We start from the raw sequence: 19,549 nt of genomic DNA, 5'->3' as shown, positions 1-19,549 counted from the left end.
CTACTGGACAACAGTGAGCTATCACTTCCACACCCAACTGTTGGTTGCTAAAATGTCCAGGGTTTCTAAATTAGAAATTACATTTGGAAGATTTCAGGAGTCTGGGGAATGTTACAGGAATTTTGCAAACCTATTCTACATTGGAACTGTTGTGGGCTAACGACAATGAATGTCTCTTGTAGATCAATAAAAAGGACAACTCTGAATGTGAAATAAAGACAACAGCAGTTGTGCTTCTCTTTTTTAATAAAACATTTCCAGTAGCCTATTTCCCAAAAGTGAGGCAAATTACATTAATACATAAAATGTCTACTTTATGTTGGTGATGATAGTTTAAAGATAAATACTGAATGTTGCATTGCTAGGTTTTTCACCTTTTACAGTCATTCTCTAACTAGCTATGCTTCCTCCTGAGCATAGGCCTATTTATAGAACTGCAAACCTGACTGTGACAAGACAGACCTTGAACTACACATCTATTCAAAAGGCTGTGATAACATGAAAGCCAGAAAGATTTAGGTCCCAGGGTCACGCGGAAGCTGAAAACCAACATCAGTGCATTCAGGAGCCAGGCCCTCTGTAATGGTGTACACACTGCTGTGTTAATAAAGATCTAGCGACTGAACACTATGCTCTTGTCTTGTTTGAATGCGTCTCGACTCTCTGCATGTCAACGCTTGAAAAGAAGTTGACACCGGCGATGCACTCCTCGCCTCTCCATTTTATCCAATTCAGCATTGGGCCCCTTCACAACGATGCCTCGCCATGGTAACCGGGCGCCGTAGAAACAATGACTCTCGGTGGATTGACGTCAGCGGCTGTCCTTCGCGTGTCGCAGTCTGACAAAGGACCAGGATCAGGCTCTGACAGAGGCTCTTTCTCAATTCATCTTTCCTCGATTCCTCGCATCATCTCTCCTCACCTTTCTTAAAACCCATCGAAGGAGGAGCTCCCAGGGAAGGAGACCATCTCGTCCAGTATGGTTGAGAAGGAGGCTGGCTAGGAGGGAGGATGCAAGAAATCAAAGCAAGACAAATTGACCCAGTCACCGGTTATTGATCTGGAGGGTCACTCCTATCAGAAGTGTACATTATCAGCTGTAGTTTAATACATCTTAATAAGCACTGCTATAAACTATACAAAAAATACATACTTTGATTGAATTTCTAATATTTCATGATTGGTTACCAAAACCAGAGGCTAGAGTAACAACACCACACAACAGTACATATTGAGAAAATAAGCGTCTTCCTAAAAGGCGATAATGACATCCTTCCCATAGATAAAAAGTAATCAGCACAAGGCTTTGACATATTTATTGTTCTTTCCACTGAAGATGTAACAAACCAACGCAATGAAGTTACTCGTGTTATTCCGTGCCACTCCGGATATCTGCTACCAGTGGAGATACATCTGTGACTTGTTTTGCATTGATAAAAAATGAACAGGAAACAGTTTGTTTGCAGCAAAACATTTGGCAAAAAAACTAAACTTAATTCTCAATTTTATACGGGCTTAAATGAGATTGTATGAGGGGACAAAGCAACCAGAAACAAAATGACCCTAGGGATCAAATATTTGTTCCCTAGGGTCGGAATATACTATTTCTCAATAGGTCCACCAATTGTAGGTATTATTTTGTTCAACAATAAATGCATCCCCGGAGACAAAAAAAAGTTTGAATGATCGACTTTGAAAAAGTGCATTATTTCCTAGTACGGTAGTCTTGATATGATACTGTATGAATGATTTATGTCAAGACTATTCTTTACTACTACTATTGTTACTATAGTTCTTAAAAGGTTTCTGCCATCAAACAGACTTCTCTCAGTCAGGCGGCACTTGGGGAGTTCATTGATAAGTATATGGGGTATTCAAAAATAACCTTTCATCTGTTCTTTGGGGTATGGGCTTTGCACAAACACTCACTGAGACAGCCAAAGGGGAAAAATTGGAACATTAGAGTTGGCCCATAGACTTAAAATCTATTGACGTTAAAAATGGCAAATTTTTTGAGAACATCTTACAAAAAGCGAGATGAGATTTTTTAGCATCAGTGTCAATACTGCTCAGCCATTATCAAAACAGTTAGTGCCGACCAGCCAGTGAAGGGGTGGCTCCCTTGCCCACTGCCCGTGCTGTCATTGTACTGTTCCCAGATATACCCAGTCTCTGCATACTGTCTGTAAACATTGTTCATGATATTAGTTCTGAGTTCCTGGTAGAGGGCAGCTGCCTTCTCCTGATATGGCCCCTCAGTGTTGCCATAGTGGTGCAGGGCCCTGACGGCCAGGTAGTTGATGTTGATCCATATGGGGCCCCGCCAGTAGGGGGCATCATGCTCCGTGTTACGCTTCATGTAGAGCGGGTCGGCCCTGGACAGAGAGCGAAGGCCGTAGGGCGTCCACAGCTTGTCCCCGTCCCTCATGTCTCTGAAGATGTGCTCTAGCTTGGGCGAGTCGGGCTTCAGGATGTGTAGCAGGAAGGGGAATAGGCTGATGTAGCCCAAAGCATTGACGAACTGCGACTTGGGGGCCCGGCGGACCGAGCGCACCAGGCGCGTCACGGGAAACTGGCGCCTCGGCTGCCCCGGGGGCACGTACACCTTCTCCTGCTGCAGTGACACCGCCTGCGTGTGGTTTCCATAGTCGCTGAAAGAGCGAAGCTGGTCTGACCAGTGCAGCTCGTCCAGCAGTGCGTTGTCGCTGAGCGTCTGGTGGGTGCGCTCATACTCCTGGTGGGGCTCTCCCAGCAGCCGGGCCACGCTGGCCATGGTGCCTGACGCCAGGGCCATCCAGCAGTGCAGGTCCACATGGCGCTCCTCGGCTGACGGGTGCGAGGCCCGCGGGTAGTCATCCAGGCCAGACGTCAGCGTCTTGGGATTGAGAAAGAGGTTGGTGTCCTTGTCGCGGCCCCGCCAGCGGTAGGAGTTGGGCAGCGGGCCTGTCTGGGTGGTGTTGTACCACTCGAACCACGTCTGGAGCCGGGGGTAGAGCCTGCGGAGGAAGGGCAGGGTGGGCCGTGAGGACTCTGAGTCCGGATTGGCCTGGAGCTGCTCCACTAGCTTCTGCAGGGCCAAGAAGAGGGTGGGCGGGTTGGCGTTCTCATTGCGCTGCACCACAAACTCGGCAGGGACCTTGCTGCGTGCCTCATCGCCCAGGATCTGCTCCCGGGGAATCCATCCCTCCATATTGACCAGGTCCAACCAGTGGGCCATGGCCTCCCGCGTCACCTGGGGGTCCCAATTGCTGAGCAGCAGCTGGTGGAAACCTTCGTCCCACAGGAACCCCCGGGGGAAAAAGGAGCGCGAGGGCACAGCGGTGAACAGGGCACCCTCGGGGTAGAGCAGCGGGTATTCGTTGTACACCGACTGGACCACCGACTGGCCGTAGAAGTAACCCATCCCACCCAGCATGTTGCTCAGCGCCGCCTTGCTGAACTTCACCTGGGCATGGCCCAAGCCTTTGGCCTGGAGGCCGAACTTCTTCTCAAACTTGGCATCGAATGCCGCCTTCCTCTCTTCCAGCTCCTCTGTCATGGCCGCCGCTGACAGCTGGTTGGGACGGTTGCGGAAGCTACCGGACTCGAACAGGACCTCAATCTGGAAGGGCACCTGGACGGTGACCTGGTGCAGGACAAAGTCGCTCTCCTTTCTGGGGTCGGCTGGTTTCGGCTGGTGCAGGGGCTTGTAGGTGTCCACCGCGATGTACTGCCTCTTCCCACCAGAGGGGGGGCTGTAGACGAATCTGCGGTTCAAGCTGTTCCTCACGATGTCCGTCAGCCTCTCCAAGCCTGGCGACAAGGTCTGGAGGTAGTTGTAGCTGAGGAAAGAAGATGAAGGTGAACCACCCTGAAGGTAGTAGGAATCCCTCATGTTCTCGTCTTGCCAAAGCTTCCTCTCAGAATTGGAGCAAGGCACCAATACCCTTGACCTGCCATCACCATAGGGTTTTATACCCTTCAGAGTGCAATGGCATCCTGGAAAGTGGCATGACCTTAAACCTACATCTGTGACTTCATACTACTTCAGCCAAGGGTCAGGCATAAAGAGTACAGCATACTGACCGATGGGTTATGTTGAATTGGCAGACACACTAAATGGCAGAAACACTAAATGGCAGACACACTTGTGATAGGTTTGTTTGTTTGCTGTGTTCCTGCTCTTCCTACCTTCTATTCAATGCTCTTTTCTAGCCTGCGTTATGGCTTGATTGTGCAACCTTCTCATGAAACGTTGCGGTCCCTTCGATATCTATGCATTGGAGTCTCTATTGACCTTGTCCTCACCACTGGAACAGATCAATGTCTGTCTGTTTTGTCCCTCAAAACATTGAACAGAACCATTATATCAGAGCCAGAAGAGCAGTTTGGCTGGCCATCTTCACCGCAGACACTGGGGACATATCCCATCTCTGCTTTGTTTCTCAATGCATTGCTGTAGCAGTTGTGTCTTTATTAATATGCAATGCTTTGTTTCATACTACATTATTTCTGTCACATATCATGTTTCTCTCTTGACAGGCTCACTGATTTTATTGAAAAAGATTGATTATGTGCCATTTCTATTTTTTCCACTTAGAACATTTTCTTCAGATATTTAATATTGCTTGGTATTATTTAAATATTAATTAATAGGGAATATTGTGGCACATTTGTCCAATGTTTGCAAAAGTCTCTGTTTTTGGAATGACCTTTAAAGCATGCTATTAATAATTTGGGGTACATTCATTGAGTTCTATTGGTTTTTGGGTATGAAAATACTAACGTTAGCAGTTTGGGAGAGTACCTACCTGGCATATTTGGCACTGGAGGACTCCCCAGCAACAGGCTTGCGGAAGGTGATCTTGAAGTTCCCCAGCTCCTCTGAGAACCCAGTGATGGAGCCCAGACGGTTCCTCTCCTCCACGTGGGCCTCCAGGGAACCCTGGGTGTCAGCAGCAGCATAGAACATCAGGGAGATGACTGGCGCGTGCGGAGCCGAACTCTGGGGGAAGGAAGAACGGGGTCATGTTCAATAAGAAGGAGAAAATGTTTTGAAACCTAGTGAAATGGGAGAGAAAAACTCTGCTCAGTATCATTCAAATTACAAAAAAAAAAAGTTCAATACCAGGAGTAATATGAATAGTTTCAAAACTCAAATGTCTTTCGATTTAAGACAAATAATCAAAACAAAATATGCCTGGTTAATTGCCAGGTGGGTTTAAAGGTGTGTGAATGTATCCCACCACACTCACATGCTGCTTGGCTGTGATCCTCCAGGTCCAGTCCCCTCCGTGCTCACCGCCCATCCGCTTGACGAACTCCGTGGTGAGCGTAAAGTCGCTGTCATGGATCTCCTGCACACCAAAGCTGAGGCCATCATGCATCATCCAGCCGTAGCCCTGCAGCCGGTCACCCTGCTCGCATGTGTGCCGGAGGTTCACATCCACCTCAGAGAACTGGCGCATCCACATCATCCCTGGGATGTAGAGAAATGGAAACACAGAAATTATTTATTTAAATCATTCCCAAAAATATTAAACATTTACACGGATTATGTATATAATCCAGGGTTTCCATTAGAAAAATGTGCCTCTGGACATTTCATTTACGGGACATTTAAGAAATGTACATTGGGTGCGTAACCTGATTAGAGCGTCCACCCACAGTGCTCAGAATGAAAGAAATGGCATTTACTTTAAGGGAATTCATTTGAACAAAACATACAATTCGAGGATGCAATAACGTGTCCTTCCTATCGAATTCTGATGAAAAATTTGAACTGTCCACATTTACTTTTCCTCAGCCATCAAGACGAGTAACGAAAAACTAAATCACTAGCCTAGGTCAATCTACTATCCCCATTATAGAAAAATTTACCTATTCTATTGGTCAGCTTGTCATTCTGTGTGAGAAAGAAAGACAATTCCAAACAGACAGGGACAGTTGAGAGACGATAGATACCACATTCATACAACCAGTAGGCCCAGGCTGCAATCACAAAAAAACACAAAAAAGCAATGAGGCTCGCTCACGTTAAGTTTAAAATGTTGATCAAATATTATTTCTTCACATTATACGCGCAGCAATGTGCAAAGGGCAGTAGGCTACACACGCATGTTCGTTCCCTAATGCAATTAGCGGTTTCATGAGACAGAGATGAAAATATCCATTGGAAATGTTGAAAGAGTAGAGATCTAAAGACAACTAACCGGGGTTGTTAATATGACTAAGATTGTCCTGTTGCCAAAGGCACAATGAAAGAAAGTTGGTTTCAATGGCATATGGAAGTCTCTGTAAAAAAAAAAATCATAATAATAATTACCTGCAAGTTTGGTTAGATTTTGGCTAGGCTACTGTGAAGCAAGGTAAGACATGCCTCATAATATGTAGCAAAACATTAAGGTTTCAAACTATATGTTTTCAAAATGCATACTGCCTCCAGCTCATTGAAAAGCGGTGTGTGACGCGCTGAAGCCTGACAAGTTGTCTATGCACTTGAATGGCGAATGGGAAGCTCGCTTGAATTACCAATTGGGAAATAAAAATATAGGGCTAGGTTTAGTCTTCCAAACGGTCATCCCGTCATGTTTCAGCAAATGTTTACGGAAGACAGAGGGACCACGTGTGCTAACTAGCTATCTAGCATGCTCTGAATACCTGTGTGTAATGGAAGGCCACCAGAAACATGTTGTCACCGAAAAATACTGTTGGCTGCAACTGTGATAAAGCCAGATAAAAGTGTACAGTATAATTTGTATTTGTAAAATGATTTTGATGTGAGATGAAAGTAAAAGGCTTTATGTTTCAGTAACTGAAAGGTTGCTAGACCAAACCCCCGAGATGACAAGGTCAAAATCTGTCGTTCTGCCACTGAACAAGGCAGTTAACCCACTGTTCGTAGGCCATCATTGTAAATAAGAATTTGTTCTTAACGGACTTGCCTAGTTAAATAAAAAGGTTAAATAAAAATGTTTCTAGAAATATATCGCAATTAAGAATCAATTCATGTTTAGATAAGAGTTTTGGCCGCCAGAGCCAGTCTACCTCTGAAAATAACATAAGATCCTTGGACCTTAAGGAGTAACGGTAGGGTCCTAACATAAACACTGATATAAACCACATATAATATGAGGATAACACAATAAGTCATACAACTTATTTCCATTGTGTTCCTCTGGTGTTTTCGCAAACAGGTTAGTAGCGCTTGCCACATAAAATACAGTTATTTCCAGCTGACACTTTAGTCAATAGTATTAGGAAATATTTAAGGGTGAATGTAGAGAAACGACAGTCTTGTACCTGTGACAACAGATCTGGGGCTCCTGGTTTTCATCCCAAAGTAGACCTGGGGTCGGTAGGAGCCCCAAAACCTCTCAGGTGACACCTCAGCACTGCTGCTGTTGGCATCGAGGACGGGCGGCGAGTGATGGAGAGTTACCACCCGTTTGGCCAGCGAGGAACGCATGTAAAGGGCATAGAAGAACCAGGTAAGGCTGAAGATGCAGAGGCCGATGGAGATATTGATGAAGATTTTGCCGATGTCAAGCTTTTTTTTTTTTTCCTTGCGTTGTAGGGTGGCAGGTTTCTCGTCTTTCCTTGTGAGAGGGGGGTCAGCCTCGCCGGACACCACTCTCTTCCTCTGCCTGCCCATCCTTCCAGCTGAGAAGGAAGAGAAGGTTACTGTGGGTGAATCTCACATTTCTCTCCAATTCCTCACATCCTTTTCAACAAAGTGGGAAGCGAGGAGAGGACACGAGGAAAGGAATGCTCTCCATGTTTATAGGTAATATGAACATGTCTACACTACTTTCATAGCCGTGTATAAGTTCTACCCAGTATGTTATCATATTTGGTTACCATAAAAAGAATGGCATGCCAGTGCTCTTAGTTTATAGAATAACAGGGACAAAGTCATTACCATATAAACATTAGCCTAGACCAGGGATGGGCAACTGGCGGCCCTTCATTTGAAGGCGGACCAATGGATGTGGGTACGCAGACCCACTGCGGCCCCTCATGATAAATTCTGTTTTTTTTGTGGGCCACACCCCCATCAAAGGTGTCCATCCCTGGCCTAGACCTTAACTGCTTTTAGCAACGCTATCATTTACACACTAGCGTTGCTTGGAATTAGCTTGCAAAAAAATGAATATTCCGCATGAATTTAATTTCAAATTCAACCACAAAGGCCAGGGAGGTTTTCCAATGCCTCGCAAAGAAGGGCACCTATTGGTAGATGGGTAAAAAATCAATAAAAAGCAGACATTGAATATCCCTTTGAGCATGGTAAAGTTATTAATTACAATTTGGATGATGTATCAATACACCCAGTCACTACAAAGATACAGGCGTCCTTCCTAACTCAGTCGCATGAGAGGAACGCAACCGCTTAGGGATTTTCCCTGAGGCCAATGGTGACTTTAAAAAACAGTTACAGAGTTTAATGGCTGTGAAAGGAGAAAACTGAGGATGGATCAACAACGTTGTAGTTTCTCCACAATACTAACCTAATTGACATAGTGAAAAGGAAGCCTGTAGAGAATAAAAAATATTCCAAAACATGCAACCTGTTTGCAACAAGGCACTAAAGTAATACAGCAAAAAAAAATTGGCAAAGCATTTCACTTTTTGTCTTGTTAGGGGCAATTCCAATACAACACATTACTGAGTACACCCCTCATATTTTCGAGCATAGTGGTAGCCGCATAATGTTGTGGGTGTGCTTGTCATCATTAAGGACAGTAGAGTTTTTCCAGGATAAAAAAATTTATGGAATGGAGCTAAGCACAGGCAAAATTCTGGTTCAGTCTGCTTTCCACCAGACAATGGGAGATTAATTTACCTTTCAGCAGGACAATAACCTAACAGACAAGGCCAAATCTACTCTAGTGTTGCTTACCAAGAAGACAGTGGCAGAGTTACAGTTTTGACTTAAATCTACTTGGACAACCAATTTGACAAAGCTTGAGGAATTTTGAATAATAATAATTTATAACATTTCTAAAGCGTTTTCATAGAATTTCAAAGCGCTTCAAAACAAAAAACAAAAAAGCAAAATATCATGACAGGTCAACCAATAGAGAGAGGCCAAGTCTTTGGAAGCTGCATCCTCCGTAGATGGAAAGGTTCATGGCTTGAGCAGAGGGAGCCTGCTGCTGATCTTGTGGAGGGCAAGTCTGGGAACCAGCGTGAGTCTTATAGCCTCTGGACTTCTCTTCCACTCTGTAGCACCCACTTGTGACGCCTCAGCAGCTCTGGGCGTCAGAAAGCTCACCACAAAGTTCAGAACAGTAGCCAGTCGCAGCACTGTTGAATACCTGTAGCACCCATTCCTCTTACACTTCAGGCGACTCCTCAAATGATGTTCTCAGAAGATCAGGAATTGGCAGCCAGATGAAACAAAAACGCAAAATCATAGGCAAATGTTGCACAATCCAGGTGTGAAACGCTCTTAGAGACTTACCCAGAAAGACTCGCAGCTGTAATCACCGCCAAAGGTATTGACTTAGGGGTGTGAATACTTCTGTAAATTAGATATTTCTGTCTAAAATCATGTTTTTACTTTGTCATGGGGTTTTGTGTGTAGATGGGTGAGAAAAACAATCTATTTAATCTATTTTGAATTCAGGCTACAGCACAATAAAATGTGGATTTACATTTTATTTACTAAACTAGGCAAGTCAGTTAAGAACTAATTCTTATTTACAATGACGGCCTACCCGGGCCAAACCCAGACAACACTATGCCAATTGTGCGTCGCCCTTTGGGACTCCCAATCCCAGCCGGATGTGATACAGCCTGGATTCAAACCAGGGACGGTAGTGATGCCTCTTGCACTGAGATGCAGTGCCTTAGACTGCTGCGCCACTCGAGAGTCAAGGGGTATGAATACTTTCTCAAGGCACTGTATTATATGACAACATTGTGACGTTTTTGGGCTGTTTGTGCACATTACATTTTTTCTCAAGGCAAGCCTAATTTCGGTAGCCGAAGTCTAGGCCCCTTCGATGCTCATTTTGCAGACGGGGAGACAGAGCAGTCTTCTGGGTCAGGCTCTGTAGACGGGCACATCCCTCACCGCTCCCGAGTATACTACTCACCAATGTCCAGCCTCTTGACAAGGTAGACAATATTCGAGCAAGGGTTGCCTTCCAGAGAGACATCGGAGATCGTAACATTCTCTGTTTCACGGAAACATGGCTCACTCGGGATACGTTATCAGAGTCGGTACAGCCACCCGGGTTTGCACCGACAGAAACAAACATCTGTCTGGTAAGAAGAAGAAGGGGGTGTATGCCTTATGCGTGGTGTGATCATAACAACATACAGGAGCTCACAAGTTCTTTTGTTCACCTGACCTAAAATTCCTTACAATCAAATGCCGACCGCATTATTTACCAAGAGAATTCTCTTGGATTATAATCACAGCCGTGTATATTAGAGGTCGACCGATTATGATTTTTCAACGCCAACACCGATTATTGGAGGACCCCCCCAAAAAAAGTTGATGCCGATTAAATCGGCAGATTTTTTATTTTATTTGTAATAATGACAATTACAACAATACTGAATGAGAACACTTATTTTAACTTAATATAATACATCAATAGAATCAATTTAGCCTCAAATAAATAATGAAACATGTTCAATTTGGTTTAAATAATGCAAAGTAAAAGAAAGTAAAAGTGCAATATGTGCCATGTAAGAAAGCTAACGTTTAAGTTCCTTGCTCAGAACATGAAAACATATGAAAGCTGGTGGTTCCTTTTAACATGAGTCTTCAATATTCCCAGGTAAGAAGTTTTAGGTTGTAGTTATTATAGGACTATTTCTCTCTATGCCTTTTGTATTTCATTAACCTTTGACTATTGGATGTTATAGGCACTTTAGTATTGCCAGTGTAACAGTATAGCTTCCGTCCCTCTCCTCGCTCCTACCTGGGCTCGAACCAGGAACACAACGACAACAGCCACCCTCGAAGCAGCGTTACCCATGTAGAGCAAGGGAAACAACCACTCCAAGTCTCAGAGCGAGTGACGTTTGAAACGCTATTAGCGCGCACCCCGCTAACTAGCTAGCCATTTCACATCGGTTACACCAGCCTAATCTCAGGAGTTGATAGGCTTGAAGTCATAAATAGCTGCTGGCAAACGCACGAAAGTGCTGTTTGAATGAATGCTTACGAGCCTGCTGCTGCCTACCATCGCTCAGTCTGACTGCTCTCTCAAATAATAGGCTTTGTTATAACATGAAAACACACAGAAATACGAACCTTAGTTTCCGGATTCGGGCATAGTAATGACCTATCATCTCGAAAACAAGATGTTTATTCTTTCAGTGAAATACGGAACCGTTACGTATTTTATCTAGCGGTTGGCATCCATAAGTCTAAATATTCCTGTTACATTGAACAACCTTCAATGTTATGTAATAATTACGTAAAATTCGGACAAATTAGGCAGCCCAAACTGTTGCATATACACTGACTCTGCGTGCAATGAACGCAAGAGAAGTGACACAATTTCACCTGGTTAATATTGCCTGCTAACCTGGATTTCTTTTAGCTAAATATGCAGGTTTAAAAATATATACTTCTGTGTATTGATTTTAAGAAAGGCATTGATGTTCATGGTTAGGTACACACTGGAGCAACAATACGCACGGCATCGATTATACACAACGTAGGACACGCTATATAAATTAGTAATATCATCAACCATGTGTAGTTATCTAGTGATTATGATTGATAGATCGTTTTTTAATCGTCCATTCCGATTAAATCGGTCAACCTCTAGTGTATATATAGACCTATGTAAGAATGCTGTTCATCGATTACAGCTCAGCATTTAACACCATAGTACCCTCCAAACTCGTCATTAAGCTCTAGACCCTGGGTCTTGACCCCGCCCTTTGCAACTAGGTCCTTGACTTTGACGGGCCGCCCCCAGGTGGTGAGGGTAGGAAACAACATCTCCACCCCGCTGATCCTCAACAACGACAAGACGGCCTACAGGGAGGAGGTGAGGGCCCTCGGAGTGTGGTGTCAGGAAAATAACCTCACACTCAACGTCAACAAAACAAAGGAGATGATCATGGACTTCAGAAAACAGCATCCACAGGACAGTAGCGGAGAAGATGGAAAGTTAGGTTCCTCGGCGTTCACATCACAGACAAACTGAAATGGTCCACCCACAGAGACAGCGCGATGAAGAAGGCGCAACAGCGCCTCTTTAACCTCAGGAGGCTGAAGAAATTTGGCTTGTCACTGAAAACCCTCACAAACTTTTACAGATGCACAATTGAGAGCATCACCGCCTGGTACGGCAACTGCTCCGCCCACAACCGTAAGGCTCTCCAGAGGGTTGTGAGGTCTGCACAACGCATCACCGGGGGCAAACTACTAAGCTGGGACCGAGAGACTGAAAAACAGCTTCTCTCTCAAGGCCATCAGACTGTTCAACAGGCATCACTAACATTGAGTGGCTGCTGCCAACATACTGACTCATATCTCTAGCCACTAATTAAAAATTGGATGTAATAAATTATCACTAGTCAATTTAAACAATGCCACTTCATACGTTTACATACCCTACATTACTCATCTCATATGTAAATACTGTACTCTATACCATCTACTGCATCTTGCCTATGCCGCACAGCCATCACTCATCCATATATTTATATGTACATGTTCATTCCTTTACACTTGTGTGGATAAAGTAGTTGTGAAATTGTTAGATTACTTGTTAGATATTACTGCACGGTCAGAACTAGAAGCACAAGCATTTCACTACACTCGCATTAACATCTGATAACCATGTGTATATGACCAATAACATTTTATTCGATTTTCTGGTTGTTCAAGTGAAGGTCTTTAAAAGGGAGTATGCAAGCACACTCGTTCAGAAACTCGTCTAGGTGCCAGCCGAACCAGCTTCTTCTCAGCAATGAGTCTGGATCTGAGTAGCTCCCCAGCAATGAGTCTGGATCTGAGTAGCTCCCCAGCAATGAGTCTGGATCTGAGTAGCTCCCCAGCAATGAGTCTGGATCTGAGTAGCTCCCCAGCAATGAGTCTGGATCTGAGTAGCTCCCCAGCAATGAGTCTGGATCTGAGTAGCTCCCCAGCAATTAGTCTAGATCTGAGTAGCTCCCCAGCAATGAGTCTGGATCTGAGTAGCTCCCCAGCAATTAGTCTAGATCTGAGTAGCTCCCCAATGATTTCCAGAACGCAAACACATTCTAACAGTTCTAATTTGTTTTTTGTTTTTTGTTGAAAGCGATGGGCTAGAGCCACACGTGGGTAAAGCAGCATTTTGAAATGATTAAATTGGCTTTGATACTCCAATTGCTGATGACATGCATTGAACAACACCCCTTTATGTTCACTTCACCAAGAACTACTGAATTATGTAGCAAACAGACCAGCAGAATAATTCAGTTTGAGTTGTCAGGCAAATCTCGCTGAGGAACTGCATGGGTCTACAACAGACCTACGTTTGGGAATTCTGTTTATTTAGAACTGTTACATTCCATTTTATTATTATTTTTCATTCTGGAATTCCGCCTGCATAAGGACAAAGCCTAGTCAATCAATTTAATTTCTCACTTCTAGCTTTCGGCGGACTATTCAGTTATTTTGTAAGCGAATTGACAACAACGCCAGTGTGTAAATACTAGCGTTTCTTAAACGCAATGACCTAACTCGACCTCATCTTCAGCTTTTAGCCTGGCTAATTATAATGCACCTGCCAGGTAACATTGCTTGCAACTACAGAACTAGCTAGTAGTTTGCTACCTAGCTAGCAAATGTAATGTTGCCTCGTCGACAATGAAAATGATTAACCCGCAAAGTTGCATGAATAAATACATTTGAAAACTATTACAACATAACTTTTGTTTTAGCTACTGCGCTAGGCAAAGCATACATTTAAGCCTTTCGGCTAAAGCTAACTGGCTAATGAACGGTTAGCAAATCGGTGGCTCTCACGAAGCTATCGGGCAGACCTGTTTTAGCACGAGTTTGCAGAATTTTTAAAACAAGCTTTTCTGACAATAATGCAGCACAAATCACCGAGAAATGTACTATATATATATATATATATATATATATATATCCTGTAATATGGACAGTAAATGTAAAACTCACATTTCAAATGGACATAATATCAGCGGCACATCATTCTGCTAGATCCTGATCCCCTCGCTCTCGTAAAAACACTGACTGTGTACATAGTGTTGACGGCCCAGGCCAGGGGCCCATTCATTGCGCCCATTCTGTTGCGAAATGTTTCTTACGCGGAAGAAAACGTAACACCTACCTGCATTAGTCGAATTTAAATTAGTTTGTTGCGAAACGGAACGCCGCAACTCTGATTACACCACAACTCGAAATGTCTGAAACCACAACATTCAATCTATGCACACCATTTGATTTAAAAAAAAAAAAAAAATTTACTAGGCAAGTCAGTTAAGAACAAATTCTTATTTTCAATGACGGCCTAGGAACAGTGGGTTAACTGCCTGTTCAGGGGCAGAACGACAGATGTGTACCTCGTCAGCTCGGGGATTCGAACTTGCAACCTTTCGGTTAATAGTCCAACGGCTACCCTGCCGCCCCATCAGTAGTTGACTATGACATTTGGGACTATGTCATCCTAAATGGTGTTCACTAAACCAGAATATGCAGATAAAGTAAAATGTTTGTATTCGAATTGGGTCAGGTTGTACAATGCATTATAATGTTGATCATTGTTTATCATTCAAACCTATCAATTTGCTATCCAGTATGGAACGAGCATTTATTTGACTGTCATATGCCTAGCAATAGCATGTAACGTAATAGGAACTGGTTATACAAAAATGTCCAAAGAATATTACACTGAAGAGAAATATGGAATTTTATTGAAATGATTGTATAATGAACTGCATGAGGAAAGGAGTTGGAAACAGTTTAAAGTAATAATGATGGCTCTGTGGGGCTTGTGTGTAAAAACCCACATTTTCTTTTTGAAATGCATTCACAAATGCATTGAAATCCATAAACTGTAGTTGGGTGTGATTGTATATGTAACAACTGTATCTGCTATGAACTTTTCAAAACAAAACACTGTAAAATAAGTGAAATGGATAATGGCAATCAGGAACAGGTGGTTCAGAGCTGATGACTAGGAGTAAACGCTGACGTCAGGCGCCTCCTCTCAGCCCTAGGTGGCGATGACCACTCACTTCTAGCTCATTCTTAAAGCCATTCCCAAACCAGTTTATGTAAACAAAACAGGGGTGATGACACTCAACCTCACTAGTTTTGTTACATAAAAAAAAAAATCTGTTAACCCCATCCAGAACCCTCACATTTCGATTGAGCTTATTACTTTACATATTGGTCAACAAAGGCAGGAAAAATCCATTGCATTCTCATACGAGACCCTAGCTCAGCGATAAGACTTGTTTCCTTCACGCACTCCTAGGGCCAGACATGGGTTCAAATGTATTTTCAATTACTCGTTGAGCATTTGATGTAGCCTGCCTGGAGTGCCTGAAAAGGTAGGGAGACTTAATTCATTGGTTTCATTGTGCCAGACAAGTCTAATAAAGCACAAAGTATTTGATAAACCTTTTTAAACCCAGGTCTGCCTAAAACAGATTGTACAGGTTCCACTAGATGACATGTAACAGTTGGAGTATGAGAATTAAACATCACAATACAGACACAAAAGCCTCCAGGGTGTTCCAGTTTCTGTCAACAGCTCAGCGAAAGGAAGAGGGGTTCTAGAGACCCCGCGTATTTGTACTGTATATTTAAAGACGCTAACCCTCCCATTCTGACACTCAATTAGTGTACTAGAAGGGAGAGGCCTTCCACTAAGGGGAAGGCAGGAAGGTCCTGATCTGGGCTCTAGTTATAAACCCGACAGGCTTTTGTGACTGCTGCTGTGCTGAAAACAGTTTAAGAACCCTGCCTGTGGAGTGGACAGATAAATAACCCAACTGACTGAGCAAAATCACCATCAAAAATTAAAAACCATATAAACTTTGTCTTTGTGTAATTACAGAAACGTTTGGGCAAACAAATGCAGAGGTCCATGTCATTCCAAAGAGCGATTCAATTCATAAAGAGCTTGCGATGCAGTATGCTGATGACGAGTCGTCTTTGTTTTTTTTATTCATTTTTATGAGCGTTATACATGCAAAGCGAAAAGAAAATTAGAGAGTCACCGGTATAGCAACAAACAAAAAAAGCCCAAATAACCCGTGCCCAGCACAAGACAATACATAATCCCTTTTCCACTTTCCATTGACCCTTAACCCCAGCTTAAGTGACTCCATTTGACCCCCCCCCCCCCCCTTATCCAGGGCCTTGACTCACTCAAAGAACAGACTGAAAAGAATGATCACCAAACCCAGAATTAAAAATAAAATCTTACACAAAAATGACCGAAAAAGTAAAAAAAATAAAGTAAAAGATTGCCCGTCTCCTCGGTCCTCCTTCACCTGATGTCAGCGTTGGTGTGTGGGTGGTGATAACGAAGGGCTGGAGATAAAGCAGGGGAGTCTGACCGCGAGCCTGCCCAGCCTCAGGCCTGCGGCTTGAGGGGCAGAGGGATGCCGAGCACACCCTCCTCCACACTAGTTCTTGATCAGGCCCCCGTCTCCCTCACTCACAAACCGCTTCCGCCCCCTGGTGGACAGACAGAACAGGCAATTCAGTACTTCAGGCTACCAATGAGTTGAGGATATGAGTTTTCAGCCTTACAATGCAAAACACTTGGGGCCTAGTGAACAGCTATAGATAAAGAAATTAACATACTCATATTAAGTGGGTTTACATGTACGCTAATAACTTGATATTACTCAGACTATGGCATTATTAATGTAAACACTTACCTTAATTGAAGTAAGGTCATAAAGTATGCATACTCTGATTTGTCTCGTTTTATCAAAAACATTACTTTACTATAAAGCCCCTCCAGGATTTGGCAGAGATTGTGATATTTGCAGGTAAAAATGCTTTATTTTGAAGCAGCAATTCTGACCTTTTGCATGACAAAGTGCAATAATTCTGTCCAATTTGTCAAAATGCACTGAAGAGGTTAAAGGTTTGTTGACGTGTGGCTTGATTGAATCATTTTGCAGTAAATGTGCGTTGATTGGTTGAAAGCATGAGCCCTATTTTTGTATTGTGGTGATGGGTCAATGCTTTTAGTTTCATGCCGAAATCGTGCAGTGACAGGTCAAATTTGCAAGCCCTCGCGCATATAGTATGCAAGGAATTGTTGATTTTTGCAAAAATAAATGCGATCGCAGAATCAGGAACTGACTATACCCAAGAGACAAAATGAGAGTTTGCACCACTCTACACTGGGACTGACCTGGAGGGACAGGAGTCTCTCAACTGTTTGGTGATAACAGACTCCTGGTAGCAGAGGTCCGTAAAGGACTCCATGATGGAGTGGGCGTGGGGCACGTCCAGGTTGATCTCTGGCAGCTCGTCGTACACACGCTGGAAGCCCTGGATGTTACAACAACTCAGAGTAAGCAAGTCCTACAGTCAAAGAACACTTTCGATCATAAGAGATGATTGAATTCTGTCACTTGAGCTTGTCAGGTAACTAATATGCCTTGACAGTGACTCGAGACAATATCACAATATATACTGTGGCTATAGTTAGAGAGGATATGGCCAAATACTGTAGCTATATCAGCAACAGTAAATATGCCTTGACTGAGTTGTTAGATGGGTCTACAGACGGGTTAAATTCAAAAGGTCTGACGTTGACAATTAATACTCGTTTAACATGAGTCATGCTATGTTAATAGTGCTGGAAAATAAAAACCTGCAGTCATATCACTGGAAATAGTTTTTAGAAGTTGGAAGTTATTGTTTTGTGCTAGTGCTACCAGTGAATTTGGTGCTACTTTCTGGTGCGTAAGGGGACGTACCCGGTTCATCTGGTCCACTGTGACGAGGCCAATCTTCCAGAAGGCCTGGAGGAGCTTACACATCATCTTGACGGCCGTGTCCCCCTTGGACTCCAGCACCATGACAACAGCCTGGTGTCCAGCCAGGAGAGGAAGAAAATGCATTGGACTTCATGCTAATGTCTATGAACAGGATGTTCATGTACAAAATGATTTTAAAATGTGTGTCCCAAATGGCACCCTATTCCCTATATAGTGCACTACCTCTGTCCAGCGCACTATAAAGTGAATAAGGTGCCATTTGGAACACCGGTTATGTCATGCACACAGTGTCTTAACTATTCCATTATGTGCATTGACAGCTTGACCAAGATGAGACTGAGTGGAGAAATAATTATTTGACACAATAAAATGCGCTGTTAATTTTGCTATTTTCAGACCAGACTATTTTCAGAGAGATTTCAATCCCTTATTTAACCACATTGGGGCAGCATTGCTTTAATTCTCACCACCGTGAATGGATTTGGCATGAAATATTTTGAGTAACTGATAACATTTGCATTTAATTAGTATCTAGGATGTTGGTGGGAAAATGTTTGGCAATGATTTGCAAGATAACATGTCAGATAAACAATTAATTAAACTTTCTTTACAGCAGCATGGACCATAAACATTAAGGTAACACACTACCATTTAAAAGTTTAGGGTCACTCAGAAATGTCCTTGTTTTTGAAAGAAAAATCACAATATGTCCATTAAAATAACATCAAACGGATCAGAAATACAGTGTAGACATTGTTAATGTTGTAAATGACTATTGTAGCTGGAAACGGCAGATTTTTTTAAATGAGATATCTACATAGGCATACAAAGGCCCATTATCAGCAACCATTACTCCTGTGTTCCAATGGCACGTTGTGTTAGCTAATCCAAGTTTATCATTTCAAAAGGCTATTTGATCATTAGAAAACCCTTTTGCAATTATGTTAGCACAGCTGAAAACTGTGTTCTGCTTAAAGAAGCAATAAAACTAGCCTTTTTTTTAGACTCGTTCAGTATCTGAAGCGTCAGCATTTGTGGGTTCGATTACAGTCACAAATCGGCCAGAAACAAACAACTTTCTTCCGACACTCTGACGAGAAACCATGGCTATTCCATGTGAGAATTTGCCAGGAAAGACCTCGTACAATGCTGTGTTCTACTCCCTTCACAGAACAGCACAAACTCTCTCTAAGCAGAATAGAGAGAGTGGGAGGCCCCGGTGCACAACTGAGCAAGAAGACAAGCACATTAAAGTCTAGTTTGAGAAACAGACACCAAACAATTTCTCAACTGGCAGCATCGTTAAATAGTACCCGCAAAACACCAGTCTCGACGTCAACAGTGAAGAGGCGACTCCAGGATGCTGGCCTTCTAGGCAGAGTTCCTCTGTCCAGTGTCTGTTCTTTTGCCCATCTTAATCTTTTCTTGAGAATGCCGTTTTACGGGTACTATTTAATGAAGCTGCCAGTTGAGGACTTGTGAGGGGTCTGTTTCTCAAACTAGACACTAATGTACTTGTCCTCTTGCTCAGTTGTGCACCGGAACCTCACATTCCTGTCTATTCTGGTTAGGGCCAGTTTGCGCTGCACTGTGAAGGGAGTAGTAC

The 19,549-nt window shown here is 43.2% G+C and overlaps 2 protein-coding genes across 5 annotated transcripts in view; both read right to left on the bottom strand.

Moving 5' to 3' along the window:
- Positions 1-228: 228 nt before the first annotated feature.
- On the bottom strand, positions 229-14,399 carry LOC109894187 (mannosyl-oligosaccharide glucosidase-like). Of its 4 annotated transcripts, none has more exons than XM_031828486.1 (5): positions 14,301-14,399; positions 7,282-7,641; positions 5,235-5,458; positions 4,791-4,984; positions 229-3,821 (listed from the first exon to the last, which is right to left on the bottom strand). In XM_031828486.1, exons 2-5 carry the CDS (start codon positions 7,631-7,633, stop codon positions 2,060-2,062), a joined length of 2,532 nt encoding a protein of 843 aa, XP_031684346.1. In that variant the 5' UTR covers positions 7,634-7,641; positions 14,301-14,399; the 3' UTR covers positions 229-2,059. The 4 variants fall into 4 exon arrangements, with proteins under 4 accessions (XP_031684346.1, XP_020343055.1, XP_031684347.1 ...); XM_020487466.2 differs by having other exon boundaries at positions 14,129-14,379; XM_031828487.1 differs by lacking the exons at positions 7,282-7,641; positions 14,301-14,399 and adding an exon at positions 14,129-14,285 and having other exon boundaries at positions 1,302-3,821.
- A 462-nt stretch (positions 14,400-14,861) lies between these two features.
- Positions 14,862-19,549, bottom strand: part of LOC109894186 (programmed cell death protein 4) — a 33,853-nt gene continuing 29,165 nt past the window's right edge. Inside the window, exons 10-12 of the mRNA XM_020487463.2 lie at positions 17,923-18,033; positions 17,352-17,491; positions 14,862-16,660 (exon numbers count right to left, since the gene is read on the bottom strand). Coding sequence (XP_020343052.1) covers positions 16,609-16,660; positions 17,352-17,491; positions 17,923-18,033 — 303 coding nt within the window. The 3' untranslated portion in view covers positions 14,862-16,608. The remainder of the gene's footprint in view (positions 16,661-17,351; positions 17,492-17,922; positions 18,034-19,549) is intronic.

Source organism: Oncorhynchus kisutch, linkage group LG7 (assembly GCF_002021735.2).
Source record: "Oncorhynchus kisutch isolate 150728-3 linkage group LG7, Okis_V2, whole genome shotgun sequence".
Lineage (NCBI taxonomy): Eukaryota > Metazoa > Chordata > Actinopteri > Salmoniformes > Salmonidae > Oncorhynchus > Oncorhynchus kisutch.
The sequence above is the reverse complement of the archived record's forward strand: the minus strand, read 5'-3'. Positions and strand labels throughout refer to the sequence as shown.